Source organism: Dendrobates tinctorius, unplaced genomic scaffold (genome assembly GCF_039654945.1).
Source record: "Dendrobates tinctorius isolate UK_male_01 unplaced genomic scaffold, ASM3965494v1 ptg000145l, whole genome shotgun sequence".
Taxonomy (NCBI): Eukaryota; Metazoa; Chordata; class Amphibia; order Anura; family Dendrobatidae; genus Dendrobates; species Dendrobates tinctorius.
This window is the reverse complement of record NW_027361812.1, coordinates 3108570-3123216: the sequence shown is the minus strand read 5'-3', so window position 1 is coordinate 3123216 and position 14647 is coordinate 3108570. Positions and strand designations below refer to the sequence as shown.

General features: G+C 45.1%; 1 protein-coding gene across 1 annotated transcript in view; it reads left to right on the top strand.

Moving 5' to 3' along the window:
- Window positions 1–14647, top strand: part of GPD1 (glycerol-3-phosphate dehydrogenase 1) — a 62884-nt gene that overhangs the window by 19030 nt on the left and 29207 nt on the right. Inside the window, exons 3-5 of the mRNA XM_073546127.1 lie at window positions 6033–6173; window positions 7220–7358; window positions 11208–11320. Coding sequence (XP_073402228.1) covers window positions 6033–6173; window positions 7220–7358; window positions 11208–11320 — 393 coding nt within the window. The remainder of the gene's footprint in view (window positions 1–6032; window positions 6174–7219; window positions 7359–11207; window positions 11321–14647) is intronic.

The following is a 14647-nucleotide window of genomic DNA, read 5'->3' as shown; positions in this document are numbered from 1 at the left end:
TCTGAGTGGATATAAGGCAGCCGACGCCCTGTAGGGTTGCTGGTGATTTTTCTGCTCTGAGCTCTGGCCTCCAGTTCAGTTCCTGTCTTCTAAAGCTAAGTTTTGCTCTGTCATTGTTCCATGAGATTTTGTCTGATTTGCTTAGTTTTGTGTTCTGCCAGCCCCGGCTGGGGCTCTGCTGAATTTCCATTTTTGTCCCTGATCGGTTAAATCTCTTTTGCTCTGTCTTCAGAATATATCGGAGTGCTGATATGGGGATTTTGAAGTCTAGTGACTTCAGAGCCTTTTCTATCAGACGTGTTGGGACATTTTTGGTAGGGTTTTTGCGGATTGCAGCCAGCATCTTTTCTGTCCTTTCCTATCTAATTAGTTGGGCCCCATCGTTTGCTCTGCCTGTGTTTCTGTCTGTGTTTGTGTTTTCATCTGTTTTCACCGACAATACATGTTGGGGGCTGTCTATTGCTTTGGGGTCTGCTCTGGGGCAGTTTAGATTTCCCCTTTCTTTCTTTAGGCTTATTTAGTTCTCCGGCTGTGAAGAGGCATCTAGGACCACCGAAGGAACACTCCACGGCTACTGTTAGTTGTTGTGAATAGGATCAGGGGTCTGCAATCCGCTAGCTACCAACCTCTACGGTTTTCTGGACTTAGCTTGCATTTTTGTTTTTTCCTCCTCCGGTGACTCATTCATAACAGCAGTGTCTGCTGAGGTGTTGTCATGGAGTGAGAAAACTATTGCTCATAGCAACCAATCACAGCTCAGCTTCTTTGCTTAGTGATTGGTTGCAAGGAAAACTATTGCTCATAGCAACCAATCACAGCTCAGCTTCTTTTAAACAGCTCTGCTGAAATGAAAGATGCTTCATGATTGGTTGGTGACACACACACATACATACATTCACTTTTATATAGAGAGATAAAATTGTATAACTAATATTAACAGTAGCTCAATGGACAACTAACCACAGACCTCACAAGGCTATGAGCTGTATATACTTAGTCTGCTCACATATCTATTGAAGTACAGTCATGGCCAAAAGTTTTGAGAATGACACAAATATTAATTTTTACAAAGTCTACTGCTTCATTTTTTCTAATGGCAATTTGCATATACTCCAGAATGTTATAAAGAGTGATCAGCTTAACAGCAATTACTTGCAAAGTCAATATTTGCCTAGAAAATGAACTTTATCCCCCAAAACACATTTCAACATCATTGCAGCCCTGCTTTAAAAGGACCACCTAACATCGTTTCAGTGATTGCTCCATTAACACAGGTGTGGGTGTTGATGAGGACAGGGCTGGAGATCAATCTGTCATGATTAAGTAAGAATGACACCACTGGACACTTTAAAAGGAGGCTGGTGCTTGGCATCATTGTTTCTCTTCTGTTAACCATGGTTATCTCTAAAGAAACACGTGCAGTCATCATTGCACTGGACAAAAATGGCCTAACAGGGAAGAGTATCGCAGCTAGAAAGATTGCACCTCAGTCAACAATCTATCGCATCATCAAGAACTTCAAGGAGTGAGGTTCCCTTGTTGCCAAAAAGGCTCCAGGGCGCCCAAGAAAGACCAGCAAGCACCAGGACCGTCTCTTAAAAGTGTTTCAGCTGCGGGATCGGCTACCAGCAGTGCAGAGCTTGCTCAGGAATGGCAGCAGGCAGGTGTGAGTGCATCTGCACGCACTGTGAGGCGGAGACTCTTGGAGCAAGGCCTGGTCTCAAGGAGGGCAGCAAAGAAGCCACTTCTCTCCAGAAAAAACATCATGGACAGACTGATATTCTGCAAGAGGTACAGGGAGTGGACTGTTGAGGACTGGGGTAAAGTCATTTTCTCTGATGAATCCCCTTTTCAATTGTTTGGGACATCTGGAAAACGGCTTATTCGGAGAAGACCAGGTGAGCGCTACCACCAGTCTTGTCTCATGCCAACTGTCAAGCATCCTGAAACCATTCATGTGTGGGGTTGCTTCTCAGCCAAGGGAATGGGCTCTCTCTCAGTCTTGCCTAAAAACACAGCCATGAATAAAGAATGGTACCAGAATGTCCTCCGAGAGCAACTTCTCCCAACCGTCCAAGAGCAGTTTGGCGATCAACAATGCCTTTTTCAACATGATGGCGCACCTTGCCATAAAGCAAAGGTGATAACTAAATGGCTCAGGGAACAAAACATAGAGATTTTGGGACCATGGCCTGGAAACTCCCCAGATCTTAATCCCATTGAGAACTTGTGGTCAATCATCAAGAGACGGGTGGACAAACAAAAACCTTCAAATTCAGACAAAATAAAAGCATTGATTTTGCAAGAATGGACTATCAGTCAGGATTTGATCCAGAAGTTGATTGAGAGCATGCCAGGGAGAATTGCAGAGGTCCTGAAGAAGAAGGGTCAACACTGCAAATATTGACTTGCTGCATTAACTCATTCTAACTGTCAATATAACCTTTTGTTACTCATAATATGATTGCAATTATATTTCTGTATGTGATAAAAACATCTGACAAACACACATAAAAACCAGAGGGCAGCAGATCATGTGAAAATATAATATTTGTGTCATTCTCAAAACTTTTGGCCATGACTGTACATTCTCTAGTGGTTAACATTATACATTGGATTACCTTCATATTCATAATAGATATTTTGCTGTTAATGTCTTATCTAAACCTATTTCATCAATAATAACACCACCAGTCTGCACGTTTTGCAGAAAACCTACATCAATGGCTTTTCCCAACATATACTATAACATGCCCATTCACAGACAGAGGCCAGATGTGTTCTCTGTATAGCGGCCGTTTTACTGGGCAGAAAAGTGCAGGAGAATGTGTTTTCTTATCCAGAGGGCTACTGCAAAGAAGCATTAACTGTGCGGTGTACGTTTCTTATTACGTGCCCTAAAGTGGACAGATGACTTGGTATCCATCCTGTGTGTGGTCATTGTCCGACTCGGGCGCATACCTCCTGAGCGAGGGCACGCGACACTGCGCACTAATGCAATGTGTACTTAACCTAAAAGTATGGTCACTACATTTTTGGAGTGTATTTTGAAACCTTTACCATTTGACGCAAATAACTTTTTTTTCTTTTTTTTTGTGTGTGTGTGTGTATTTATTTTGTAGTTTTCTGAACTTTTTGTTTTTCTTACGGTTTTTGGCCACTAGTGTCTCTTTAAAGGGTTTTTTTTTTCCCCGTTATTTTTTTAACTTTTTTTTTACTGTAGTTTTGTTTTTCTGTTTTTGTTTTAGTTTTTATTTTTTTAACTCTCTTGAACAATGAAGAAATTGTTCTTCTTTTTTCACAAGCAAAACTTTTGGCGTCTATTGAACTTTCCCCTTAACTTGTACTGTAAAGTACAGAGTATCTTCCAAGCAGAAAACTCGAAATACAATGGACATGTCACTTCTCAGGCTACAGCGCGCCTTTGGCTGCAATAGTCGTCTTGCATCTGAGGTTCGCTTGATGCTGCTGCTACATCGCGGTGCTATAGAAGTGAGCGGGGTCATATTGTGACTCCTACACTACCAAAACCCTGACAAGTTGCAAAATGTCTACCCCAGACGGATTCTTATTTATTTTTTTTGTGACTTGCTTGTCTCAGTACTGTAGATATCACAATGTGACCCCATTCACTTGAATAAAGCCATGAGGTAACAGCGGCACTGAGAAAACTTTGGCCACGACAGCAATCGAGTGACCAAAGTCTCCCTATAGCCTTAGCTGCTCAGTGTTTTTAGAAACTTGAATTGATCAAAAGCCTGAATATATGCCTTGCTATGTAAAAACGACTAGCTGTACGTGTTCATTCTTTTGAGAATGTTTGCATGTAAAAGATGTCCTGTGAACACATCATTACAGACAGCTACAAATGCCATCAGTATGTTTTTGCTCTTTAGTTTTTTTTTGTTTTTTTTTTTGGAGCACTTAAGAATAGATCTATTTTATATCTGGAAGACGTGATGCTTTGCTCATGTGCATACAGGTTGTACAGCGAGCCCCTGTGACTCTGTACTGTAACATCGAAGGAGGTGCTGCTCCGTTTTTGTTTCCCTAACAGAATGAACAAAAGCTTAGGGCCCCATCAAAAATAAAGTGTCCTTGACCTGGCTGATGACTGCAGAACAACTATCAAATTTTTGCATTAAAGGGGTGTTCCCATGTCTAAGATCTTATCCCAATATGTAGTAGGTGTAATAATAATATTAGCAAATATCTCCAATGAGAAATGTAGTATAGTTCTTGTGATTTGCTATGACTATAGCCTCATGTGCAGGCATTGCAGGACCTTGCGTATCCATGGTTACGACCACTAGCAACTAGCTGATACCTAAGGTCCCGCACAAGAGGAAAGAGACACAGTGAATCAGAATGCAGGGACAAAAGACTTCCTGTTTCTACATAGATCAGAGAAAAGAGGAAAAATTAGCTGAGTAGAAAGGCAAAATGAGCAATTGTAAGTACACAGTGCTTTATAATATGATGACTGCAATATATTAAGAAGGTAAAAACTTTGATGGGATGCTTCTTTAATGACCCTGATATTACAGATTTGGAACACGGAGCTGTGACTGACTTCTTAATTCTTGTTCTATTCTGAATTTTGCATATTTGAAGTTCATACAGTGTAAAAGTGGACTCTAAGGCTACTTTCACACATCCGTTTTTTTAAATCCGGCAGGATGCGGCGAAAATTGTGAAAACCGGATCCGGAATTGGATCCGGTTTTTTCACATAGAATGTAATGATCGCCGCATCGTGCCGGATGGACATGCCGCGCCTCCGGGTTTTGCTGGATAAGGCAAACATGCGCCGTCCGGCGTCTGCAAAAAACGTTGGCTGCAACATTTTTTTGCAGCGCCGGACCGGCTTTTTCAACAGCGCAGTGAGTTTTAACCCCACAAGTGCCCAGCGCGCATCTCTCTCTCTCCCCCTCCCCTTCTCTCTCTCCCTCTCTCTCCATACGCTTTATACCTTTCTTTGGCTGGCTCTCTCGTCCCCCGCTGTCTCTCTGGCTGTTCTCTCGTCCCCCGCTCTCTCTTTCTCTCTTTGGCTGGCTCTCTCGTCCCCCGCTGTCTCTCTGGCTGTTCTCTCGTCCCCCGCTCTCTCTTTGGCTGCTCTCTCGTCCCCCGCTCTCTCTTTGGCTGCTCTCTCGTCCCCCGCTCTCTCTTTGGCTGCTCTCTCGTCCCCCGCTGTCTCTCTGGCTGCTCTCTCGCCTCACGATCTCTCTCTGGCTGCTCTCTCGTCCCCCTGTGTTGCGGCTCTTTTAAATGTCCTCCAAGCCGCATCAGGCGCCGCATGTACATCCGGTGTCACCGCTGCAGGCTGGATCCAGCGGCCCGGCTTTTCGCCGGACCCCTGACACCGGATGTCTGAAAGAGGCCTTAGATACAGCTAATAATCACATATATTCTGTGGGGCTATAACAGATGAAAAACCGACCAATGCATGGATAAAAAAAAAACTGTTCCAATGCATAACGGGCACAGACTTAGTGATTGCTTAGACTGCTTCCGTAAATATCTATGAAGTTTTTATATAAACGGCAGAATGTGTGTGTGTGTGTGACTACTGCCTCATACAAAGTGTGGAGGAACAGAGCCCCTGTTAGTTATCGATGGTGCTCCCAGTAATCTCACCTTTTTATTATCCGTACTGTAGAGAATGCATCTACATCTGAGGTTTTTTTTTTTTTTCAATAATATAAAGGATTTTTTAAAAAAATTTTTACATATGAAAGTGGTAGCATAATATTGAGCTGAAACATCCAACAATCACTAAAATTAAGAAGTCATTTCACGTTGCGAAGTATCGCTGAAGCCGCAGCAATGTGCATAAAAACTAATCCCATGATGTGTGGGGGTCCCTGTAATCAGATTCCCGGGATCCACACTGGGTGGGATATGCTGTTAATCCTTCCATGGTAGAACCTCTAGGCATTATTTATATAAGATTGGGTAATCCTTATATTATTTGTGCTCGTGCTGGTGCACCCTTTTACTCATAAGTTATCCTTCATGTTTTTCATTCACTAGGTGGCAGTGCCGGATCTGCTGGAGGCCGCAAAGGGGGCAGATATATTAATTTTTGTTGTCCCTCATCAATTTATTGGTAAATTATGCGAACAACTGAAAACTCTAGTAAAGAAAGAAGCCTTTGGAGTGTCGCTCATAAAGGTGTGAGTGATTATCATTCTTCTCGTGTTATTTGCTCAGACTGCGTATAGGGCTAATGGTTTTCTGTTGACACAATCCCATGCATGGCTGCCACTTTTTTAGGAAAAAAAATACTGTTTTATTTCTTTCCTATTGGTAACATCAGATTACAACAGCTCTGTGGATTTGACAGCAAAATGGAACATATTAATTGAGTCATGCAAGACCCAAGAGCAAAAATTAGCATATACCTTACCGCAAGTAAATCAGTAAATAACATAGGGGACTTGGCTAACACAATTTTGATCAAAAGAGCATAAAAGCCATCCCACCACGACAAGGTGAACCCATCAGGGCGGTCCTAACTTGTCTCCAGTATTGAACCCTTACCATGTGTCAAATGACGACCGTGTGAAGCAGGACAGGGTCAGACTGAGACACCATCCATGGGAAGATATACAGATGGAATATTCAGCTCAGAAAGGGTGGCAATGCCCTCTGTACAAATACAATAGATATAAAAGCAAAACCAAAAATCTGAGCTGGACTATAAGCTGGTATATTTACAAAGTCTAAGACCACATTCACACTATGGCCATTTTTTTCCTTGGGTTTTGTCTGGGAAGTAGCCACAATGTGAACGTGCTAGTCACAATCATTACCAGAAAAAAACAGAGACTGTAATATCATGAATAAACAGCATAGTGCATGAAAATAATACATGGTACTTGGTTAACATGTCTTTGATTAAAAAAAATAAAGATGCGAAAGCAATGCCACCTCTTCACGGTGACCGTAATTGGGACATCACTTTAATATTAAAAACCTTACCGTTTGCCAAATGTCATGCACGTAGATACAATGACATGAAGCTGCTACTTAATGGGGTCCGATCTCCTAAAACAAACTCTTTAAGGCAGCCCTACATTGTGATAACTCAGCCAGCACGAGTCAGAAGATTTATACCGTGCTTGTAATATTGGAATAAAATGTACAATAATCTGCTATAGATATTTAGCATAAAGTGGTCAACACTGAATTATTTCTTGCTTTTCGATTCTTTTCAGGGTGTCGATGAGGGACCTGAAGGTCTTCGGTTAATATCTGACATCATTCGTGAGAGGTTAGGCATCCAAATGAGCGTGCTAATGGGTGCCAACATTGCCAATGAAGTCGCTGATGGGAAATTTTGTGAGACTACAATTGGTAAGATATTTCACCCTAGAAACCATAGAATCCCCATAGCAAAACTCAGAATAAGTCCCACCTGCATTGAAAACACACCATAAGCACTATTGTTATTAGTTAGCATCCATTTTAATTGCTTGAATGTATCTTACTAAGGGTGTGTTTTCCTCGCCAAATACAATTCTACACACCTTTATTACCGTCACAAGTAAAAAACAGAGATTAGACCTACCAGTTAAGGCCCCGTCACACTAAGCGACTTACCAGCGATCCCGACACCGATATCAAGGTGTCAGGATCGCTGGTAAGTCGCTATGTGATCGCTGGTGAGCTGTCACACAGACAGCTTCACCAGCGTTCAGCACAGCGATGCCGAGCGTGCGGCATCGCTGGCCATCGCTGTAAAAATTAATAAAAAAAATAAAAAATATAGTTATTCTCACCTTCCGACGTCCTGTTCCGTCATCCTGCCTCTCTCCACGCTCCGGTCCCAGTGATCCTTTGCATGAATGACCGCGAGACTTTGTTATCCCTCGAGACCGTGACATCTCGCGGTCATTCATGCAAAGGATCACTGGGGCCGGAGCGTGGAGAGAGGCAAGATGATTGAACAGGACGTCGGAAGGTGAGAATAACTATATTTTTTATTATTTTTTACAGCTGATCGCTGGTCTCCCGCCTGTCACACACAGCGATGCGTGCTGGCCAGCGGGAGACCAGCGACCAAAGAAATGTCCAGAGGTTTCTTCCAGCGATCAGCGATACCGGCAGGGGGGCCGCTCGCTGATCGCTGTCACACACAGTGATCTCGCTGGTGAGATCGCTGTTACGTCACAAAAGTTGTGACTCAGCAGCAATCTCGCTACCGAGATCACTTAGTGAGACGGGGCCTTAATGTTATTTCCAGGAGTCCATCCTGACAGCACCATGGGGTTGTCCTTCCTTCATCACAGGGACAGGAAATGTACGAGAGGTTAAAAGGTCCCCTCCCACATCCACACTCCAGTGATTTTCCAAGTACCACAACAGTATGGATGCAATTATAATTTATTTAGATTTAGTAAAAGCATATTATTACCAATACAAATCATCGGGAGGGAACTACCAGTGCTGTCAGGATGGACTCCTGGAAATAACATTACCGGTAGGTCTAATCTCTGTTTTCCAGGACGTCCTATCCTGACAGCACCATGGGGAATACAAAAGTAGGAATTCGTTTAGGGTGGGACTACTGCTTTTAGCATCTTACGACCGACCGAAGGTCGTCTGGCTAGCTGCTAGTGTGTCCAATTTGTAGTGTCTACAGAAATTGTCTAGTGTAGACTAAGTGGCGGCCCAGTATATTTGCTCTACTGAGGCTCCCGCCTTCTCTGCCCATGACGTTGCTATCGCCCTAGTGGAATGAGCTCTAAGCTCCCTGGTAGGTAATCCCTCAGTGTCGTATGCTGAGAAGATAATTGACTTATCCACCCTGCCAGGGTGTGCGTAGATGTGCCTTTATCTTATTCTACCATTGTACTGGATAAACAATTCTGCGTCCTGTCGCCACTCCTGAGTGGCCTCCAAGTAGCATGTGACCACTCGTCTGACGACTAATGAGTGAAAGAATCTTACTCCGTTTTCCGTGGATGGCAGAATGAGGGCAGTACTATCTCCTAGTTTAAATTCTGGGGAGATACTACCTTAGGGGGAATCCTGGGTTCCGTTTTAGTATTATGCAATCGTTGAATAGTTGAATGTAGGAGTTCTGGACTGACAGGGCCTGGCTTTTACCCAGCCGCTTGGCTGAGGAGATCTCTACCAAAAGGATGTTGTTTTTTTTTTTTTTTTTTGTAAGTCTTGTGACATTTATCTCTGATATTGGCTCGTATGGGGGTCTGCGAAGAGCAGTAAGTACCAGATTTAGGTCCCCCAGAGCACTGTGGGTCTTAATCTCTGAATGGCCTTTGTAAAACAAGCCATCCCTGGATGAGAGGCCAAGGTGAATTAAAGTACTCCAAGCTGCTCTCTGAACTTCCATGTGCTTTGGACTCAGACCTTTATTAAATCCTGCCTGGGGATAGTCAAGGATTTGAGAGATATCTGGGCAAGACGGATCTATGGGGATACTGCCACCTTCTGAGCAGAACTTCTCCCAGATTTATGATAGATTGCCCTCGTAACGGGCTTACAGCTGGTCTGCACCGTTGAGATCACTTTGTCGGAGAGACCTCTGGATCTTAAGATCCCTCTCTCAGGATCCATGCTGCCGACTGTAGGTTTCCCAGGTTTGGGTGCCGAACTGGGCCTTGGGAAAGTAGATCTTCTGGCGTTGGTAGATGGAGCGGTCCTTCCTGAGCCGTCTTCTTCCGTAGGTGGAACCAACTTCGCCTGGGCCTGAAGAGTATTACTAGCGTCACTCGCCTTTCCCTGGATCTTTCTGAGGCCTCTCAGTATTATAGGAATAGGGGGAAACCATATAGCAGTCCCCCACTCCATCTCCGATTCAAGGAGTCGACCCCTTTTTTGGATGGTCTGCTGGACCGAGGGAGAAGAATCTCTGTAGCTTGGTGTTCTTCCTTTTCGCGAAGAGGTTTAGCTGAGGGTTTCCCCACCAATGGCGTAAGCCTATGAATGTCTCCTCATTCACTTCCCACTCGGTGGCTCAGACTTCTTGTCTGTTCAAATAGTCGGCTATGTTGTTCCTGGGCCCTGCAGGTGTATCACTGATATGGAGCGAACCCTGTTTTCTGCCCAGGTGAAAATGCGGGCTGCCAGGTCCTGAAGCTTTCCCCCTGGTGGCGTAGGAAAGATACTGTGATTATAATGTTTGACCTGGCTTTCCTAAGTTGGCCCTGTGGACTCGACCAGCTTCGTTTTAGTGTCTCCCAACTGCTCGTAGTATCAGATCTGCCTGTTTTCCTGGAGGTTGAAGCTGTAGGAGTCGGTGCTGTCTTTTGTTATCATAAAGTACAGGAGCTTTTTGGTTAAAGCTCCTGTCTTAAGTATGTCCATCCTGTCCGCTACTTACAGACATTGGTAGTTCAGGGTCATCGCTGGGTTTCCACAACGCCTTCCATGGCGGTGCCCCGTGCAGCTGACCCACCCCATCGTCGTACCTTGTCTTGAGTGGGTCGATTGATCCTCACGCCGTCGCTGCTCCAGCCGCGTCGCTGCTCCAGCCGCGTCGCTGCTCCGTTCTCACGCTGGGACGCCACCGGAAGCTGTCATATGGCGCCCGGACGTGATGCGGCCCTGGGAATGATGCGGCATGTGACGGCGGGAGCCGAGAGCCCCGCTGAGGGGAAGCGGCTCTGAGTCCCGGAGCAGCGCTCCATGGGATGCCTGGCAGAGAACCCCCTTAGGGGGATGCCGCCTCGGACTATCTGATGGGGAGAGCTGGTGTCTGGACCCCGATCCCCCTGGCCCGTCGGTAAGCTTCTCTTGGATGCGCGGCTATGTTCCTCCGCGGCGCTCTCGTGTCTGTCCTTACAGGGACAGGAAAAACACTGAAGTCTGAGAGTGGGAGGGGACCTTTCAACCTCTCGTGCATTTCCTGTCCCTGTGATGAAGGAAGGACAACCCCATGGTGCTGTCAGGATAGGACATCCTGGAAAATAATATTCTGGCTCCCTGGAGCCACCACTAGGGGGAGCTCACTGCATACAGAGTTATACAATTAGTATTAAACACAATGGATGCTGAGAATTTGTCTGCGGTAATCCCCTCCCTAGTGGCAGCTGCAGGTAACCACTGTGACGGGAAGCATTTAAAGCTAGGTCCTCTAACTCCATGGCTCCAATATCTGTGTATTGTTCCCTTCTTATAATAAGTTTTCCACCAGAAAACTCTTGCCATGTTGTAATCTTCTTTTTTTTTTTCCTGCAGGTAGCAAAAATAAGGAGCAAGGAAAGATCCTGAAGGAGTTGTTTCAGACAGCAAATTTCCGTATCACTGTAGTGGAGGAAGCCGATACTGTAGAAATCTGCGGAGCACTGAAGGTAGGAAGAACTATTGTACTGGAGTAGTAAAACTGAGGGTTATTATTCGCATTGTCGGTAGGGTGCACCCATGACACTGTCAGAACTGAACGGGCCAGCCAGATATACAGGGGGATGGTAACCTCCAGACACCAACTTATACAGATACTTCACCACAGAGGAACAGCGCAAGGCGATTTTCGTAAGAAATGATTTCATAGGTAATAGATGTATTCACTAACACTGGCAGGGCAGTAGTGCGGACACAGCAATGTGATTACTTGCTATAAGGGCACCGTAAAAATCGGATGAATGGTCTCCGTCATTTTTCAGATCTTCAAGTTATTCTGTGGGGCTGTTCGCATTTCAGCCCAGCAAGTCACTGAGAAAAAACCGGTGGAAATAAAATCTGATGTCGGATGAGTGCGCAGCAATTTCACGGATTGACAGAATAAAAAACATTTGAGAATTTTTTTTTTTATTATTATTATTTTTCCACATCAAATAAAATGGGATCACACTCTGATCAGAGTGTGCTTAACATCGATTTTGCTCATTTCTAGATTTTTTTTTTTTTTTGTCTGTGTCCGCCATTGTGTTCACAGCTTTATGGAATATAGAATTAAAGGACCCCATGTACATTAGAGCGCAGCATCTAATGTGCACGGATGTATATGGTGGTGTCTGGACCATTGCCTGATGGCAGAGGTTAGCGAGAGTAAGATCAGGCATATTGGATTTCAACATGCCCGATCCTTTTTTTTTTTTTTTTTATTCCCCCTTTTCCTTTTCTCAGGGTGAGCAGACCACTGATAATAATAATAATAATAATAATAATAATAATAATAATAATAATAATAATAATCTTTATTTATATAGCGCCAACATATTCCGCAGCGCTTTACAGTTTAACAGTTTCAAAACACAAGTCATAAGTAACAACGCTAACAATACAATAATTAAAGCAAAATAAGACGAAATAAGACGACCCTGCTCGTGAGAGCGTACAATCTACAATGAGGTGAGGGAGATACAGAGTACAGGTGTGTATTTGCAGGAGTGAAGGATGGATGGAGATAGTGAATGGGCTACGCACGCACACTTACACAGAGAATGACTTTGATTAGTGAATGTGATAGGCCGCTCTGAACAGGTGTGTTTTGAGGGAGCGCCTAAAACTATGCAAATTGTGGATAGTCCTGATTTCTTGGGTTAGAGCATTCCAGAGGATAGGAGCAGCACGGGAGAAGTCTTGGAGTCGGGAGTGGGAGGTACGGATTAGTGCAGAGGTTAGTCGAAAGTCGTTTGCAGAGCGCAGCGATCGGCTAGGCCGATAGACAGAAATGAGAGAAGAGATGTAAGGGGGTGCCGCACTGTGGAGAGCTTTGTGGGTGAGAACAAGTACTTTGAATTGGATCCTGTAATGAATGGGCAGCCAATGTAAGGACTGGCGAAGAGCGGACGCGTCCGAGTACCGATTACCCAGATGGACGATCCTGGCTGCTGCATTGAGTATGGACTGGAGAGGGGATAGTCGAGTGACGGGGAGGCCAATTAATAGAGCGTTGCAGTAATCCAGGCGAGAGTGGATCAATGCAACAGTGAGGGTTTTTGTTGTTTCCATAGTGAGAAAAGGGCGGATTCTAGAGATGTTCTTTAGGTGTAAGCGGCAAGTGCGGGCAAGGGATTGTATATGGGATGTAAAGGAGAGATTGGTGTCAAACATAACACCCAGACAGCGCACCTGCTGCCGGGGTGTTATTGTGGTACCACCCACGGAGAAGGAAATGTCAGATTTAGGGAGGTTAGTAGACGGCGGGAGCAGAAGAAGTTCAGTTTTGGAGAGGTTGAGTTTCAGATAGAGAGCGGACATGATATTGGAGACTGCGGACAGACAGTCACTGGCGTTCTGTAGTACAGCGGGGGTAAGGTCGGGGGAAGACGTATATAGTTGTGTGTCATCAGCATAAAGATGGTACTGAAAGCCAAATCTGCTGATGGTCTGTCCAATTGGGGCCGTGTAGAGAGAGAAAAGAAGGGGGCCAAGGACTGAGCCCTGAGGTACCCCGACAGCAAGAGGAAGAGGAGATGACGTGGAGCCAGAGAACAAAACACTGAAGGAGCGGTCAGAGAGATAGGAAGAGAACCAGGAGAGTGCAGTGTCCTTAATGCCTAGTGACTGGAGCCTAGAGAGTAGGAGATGGTGGTCAACAGTATCGAAAGCTGCAGATAGGTCAAGAAGAATGAGCAGAGAGTGGTCACCGTTACGTTTTGCTGTCAGAAGGTCATTGGTCACTTTGATGAGTGCAGTTTCAGTCGAATGTAGGGGGCGGAAGCCGGACTGTGAAGGGTCTAGAAGGGAGTGAATGGAGAGGTAACGGGTAAGGCGGGAGTAAACTAGGCGTTCCAAAAGTTTAGAGATGAAGGGGAGATTGGAGACTGGTCTGTAGTTGTTTGTGCAGGATGGGTCGAGAGCAGGTTTCTTTAGTAGTGGAGTAACGATGGCGTGTTTGAAGGAGGATGGGAAAATGCCCGAGGAGAGGGAGAGATTAAAGATTGTAGTTAGGTGGGTTGTGACGACTGGAGAGAGAGACTGGAGGAGATGTGAGGGAATGGGGTCGGTAGTGCATGTAGTCGGACGAGGAGAGGAGTCTGGAGACTTCTTCTTCTGTTATGGGATCAAATGTGGAGAGTGAGCCAGGGGAGATGTAGGAAGGGATGGGAGTCACAGCACTTGGTGGTTGGGAGCAGATTTCTTGACGGATATTATCTATTTTTTCTGTAAAGTGGGAGGCCAGGTCATCAGCACAAATGTCTGTGATAGGGGCTTGTGCTTTTGGCCTGAGGAGGGAGTGAAAAGTGTCAAAAAGTTTCTTGGGGTTGTTGGCTAGTGAGGAGATCAGGGTGGTGAAGTAGGTCTGTTTGGCAAGGTGAAGGGCAGCATTATAGGTTCTTAACATAAATTTGAAGTGGATGAAGTCTTCTGGTGTGCGGGTTTTTCTCCATAGGCGTTCAGCACTCCTGGAGCATCGCTGGAGAAGTTGAGTTTGCGATGTGAGCCAGGGCTCTTTTACTCTGTGTTTGGAGGTTCTGAGGGTGAGGGGAGCTACTTGGTCAAGGGTGCTTCTAAGAGTGTCATTGTAGTGATGAACAGCCAGATTAGGACAGGAAAGAGAGGAGATTGGGGACAGAGATGAGTGTAGGGAATCTGAAAGTGTCTGAGGGTTAATAGCTTGTAGATTTCTGACTGTGTGGTAGGTAGGAATGAGCTGGGGTGGGCGAGGATTTGTGAGCGTGAAGGAGAGAATGTTGTGGTCAGAGAGTGGAAGCGGTGAGTTGTTTAGGTGG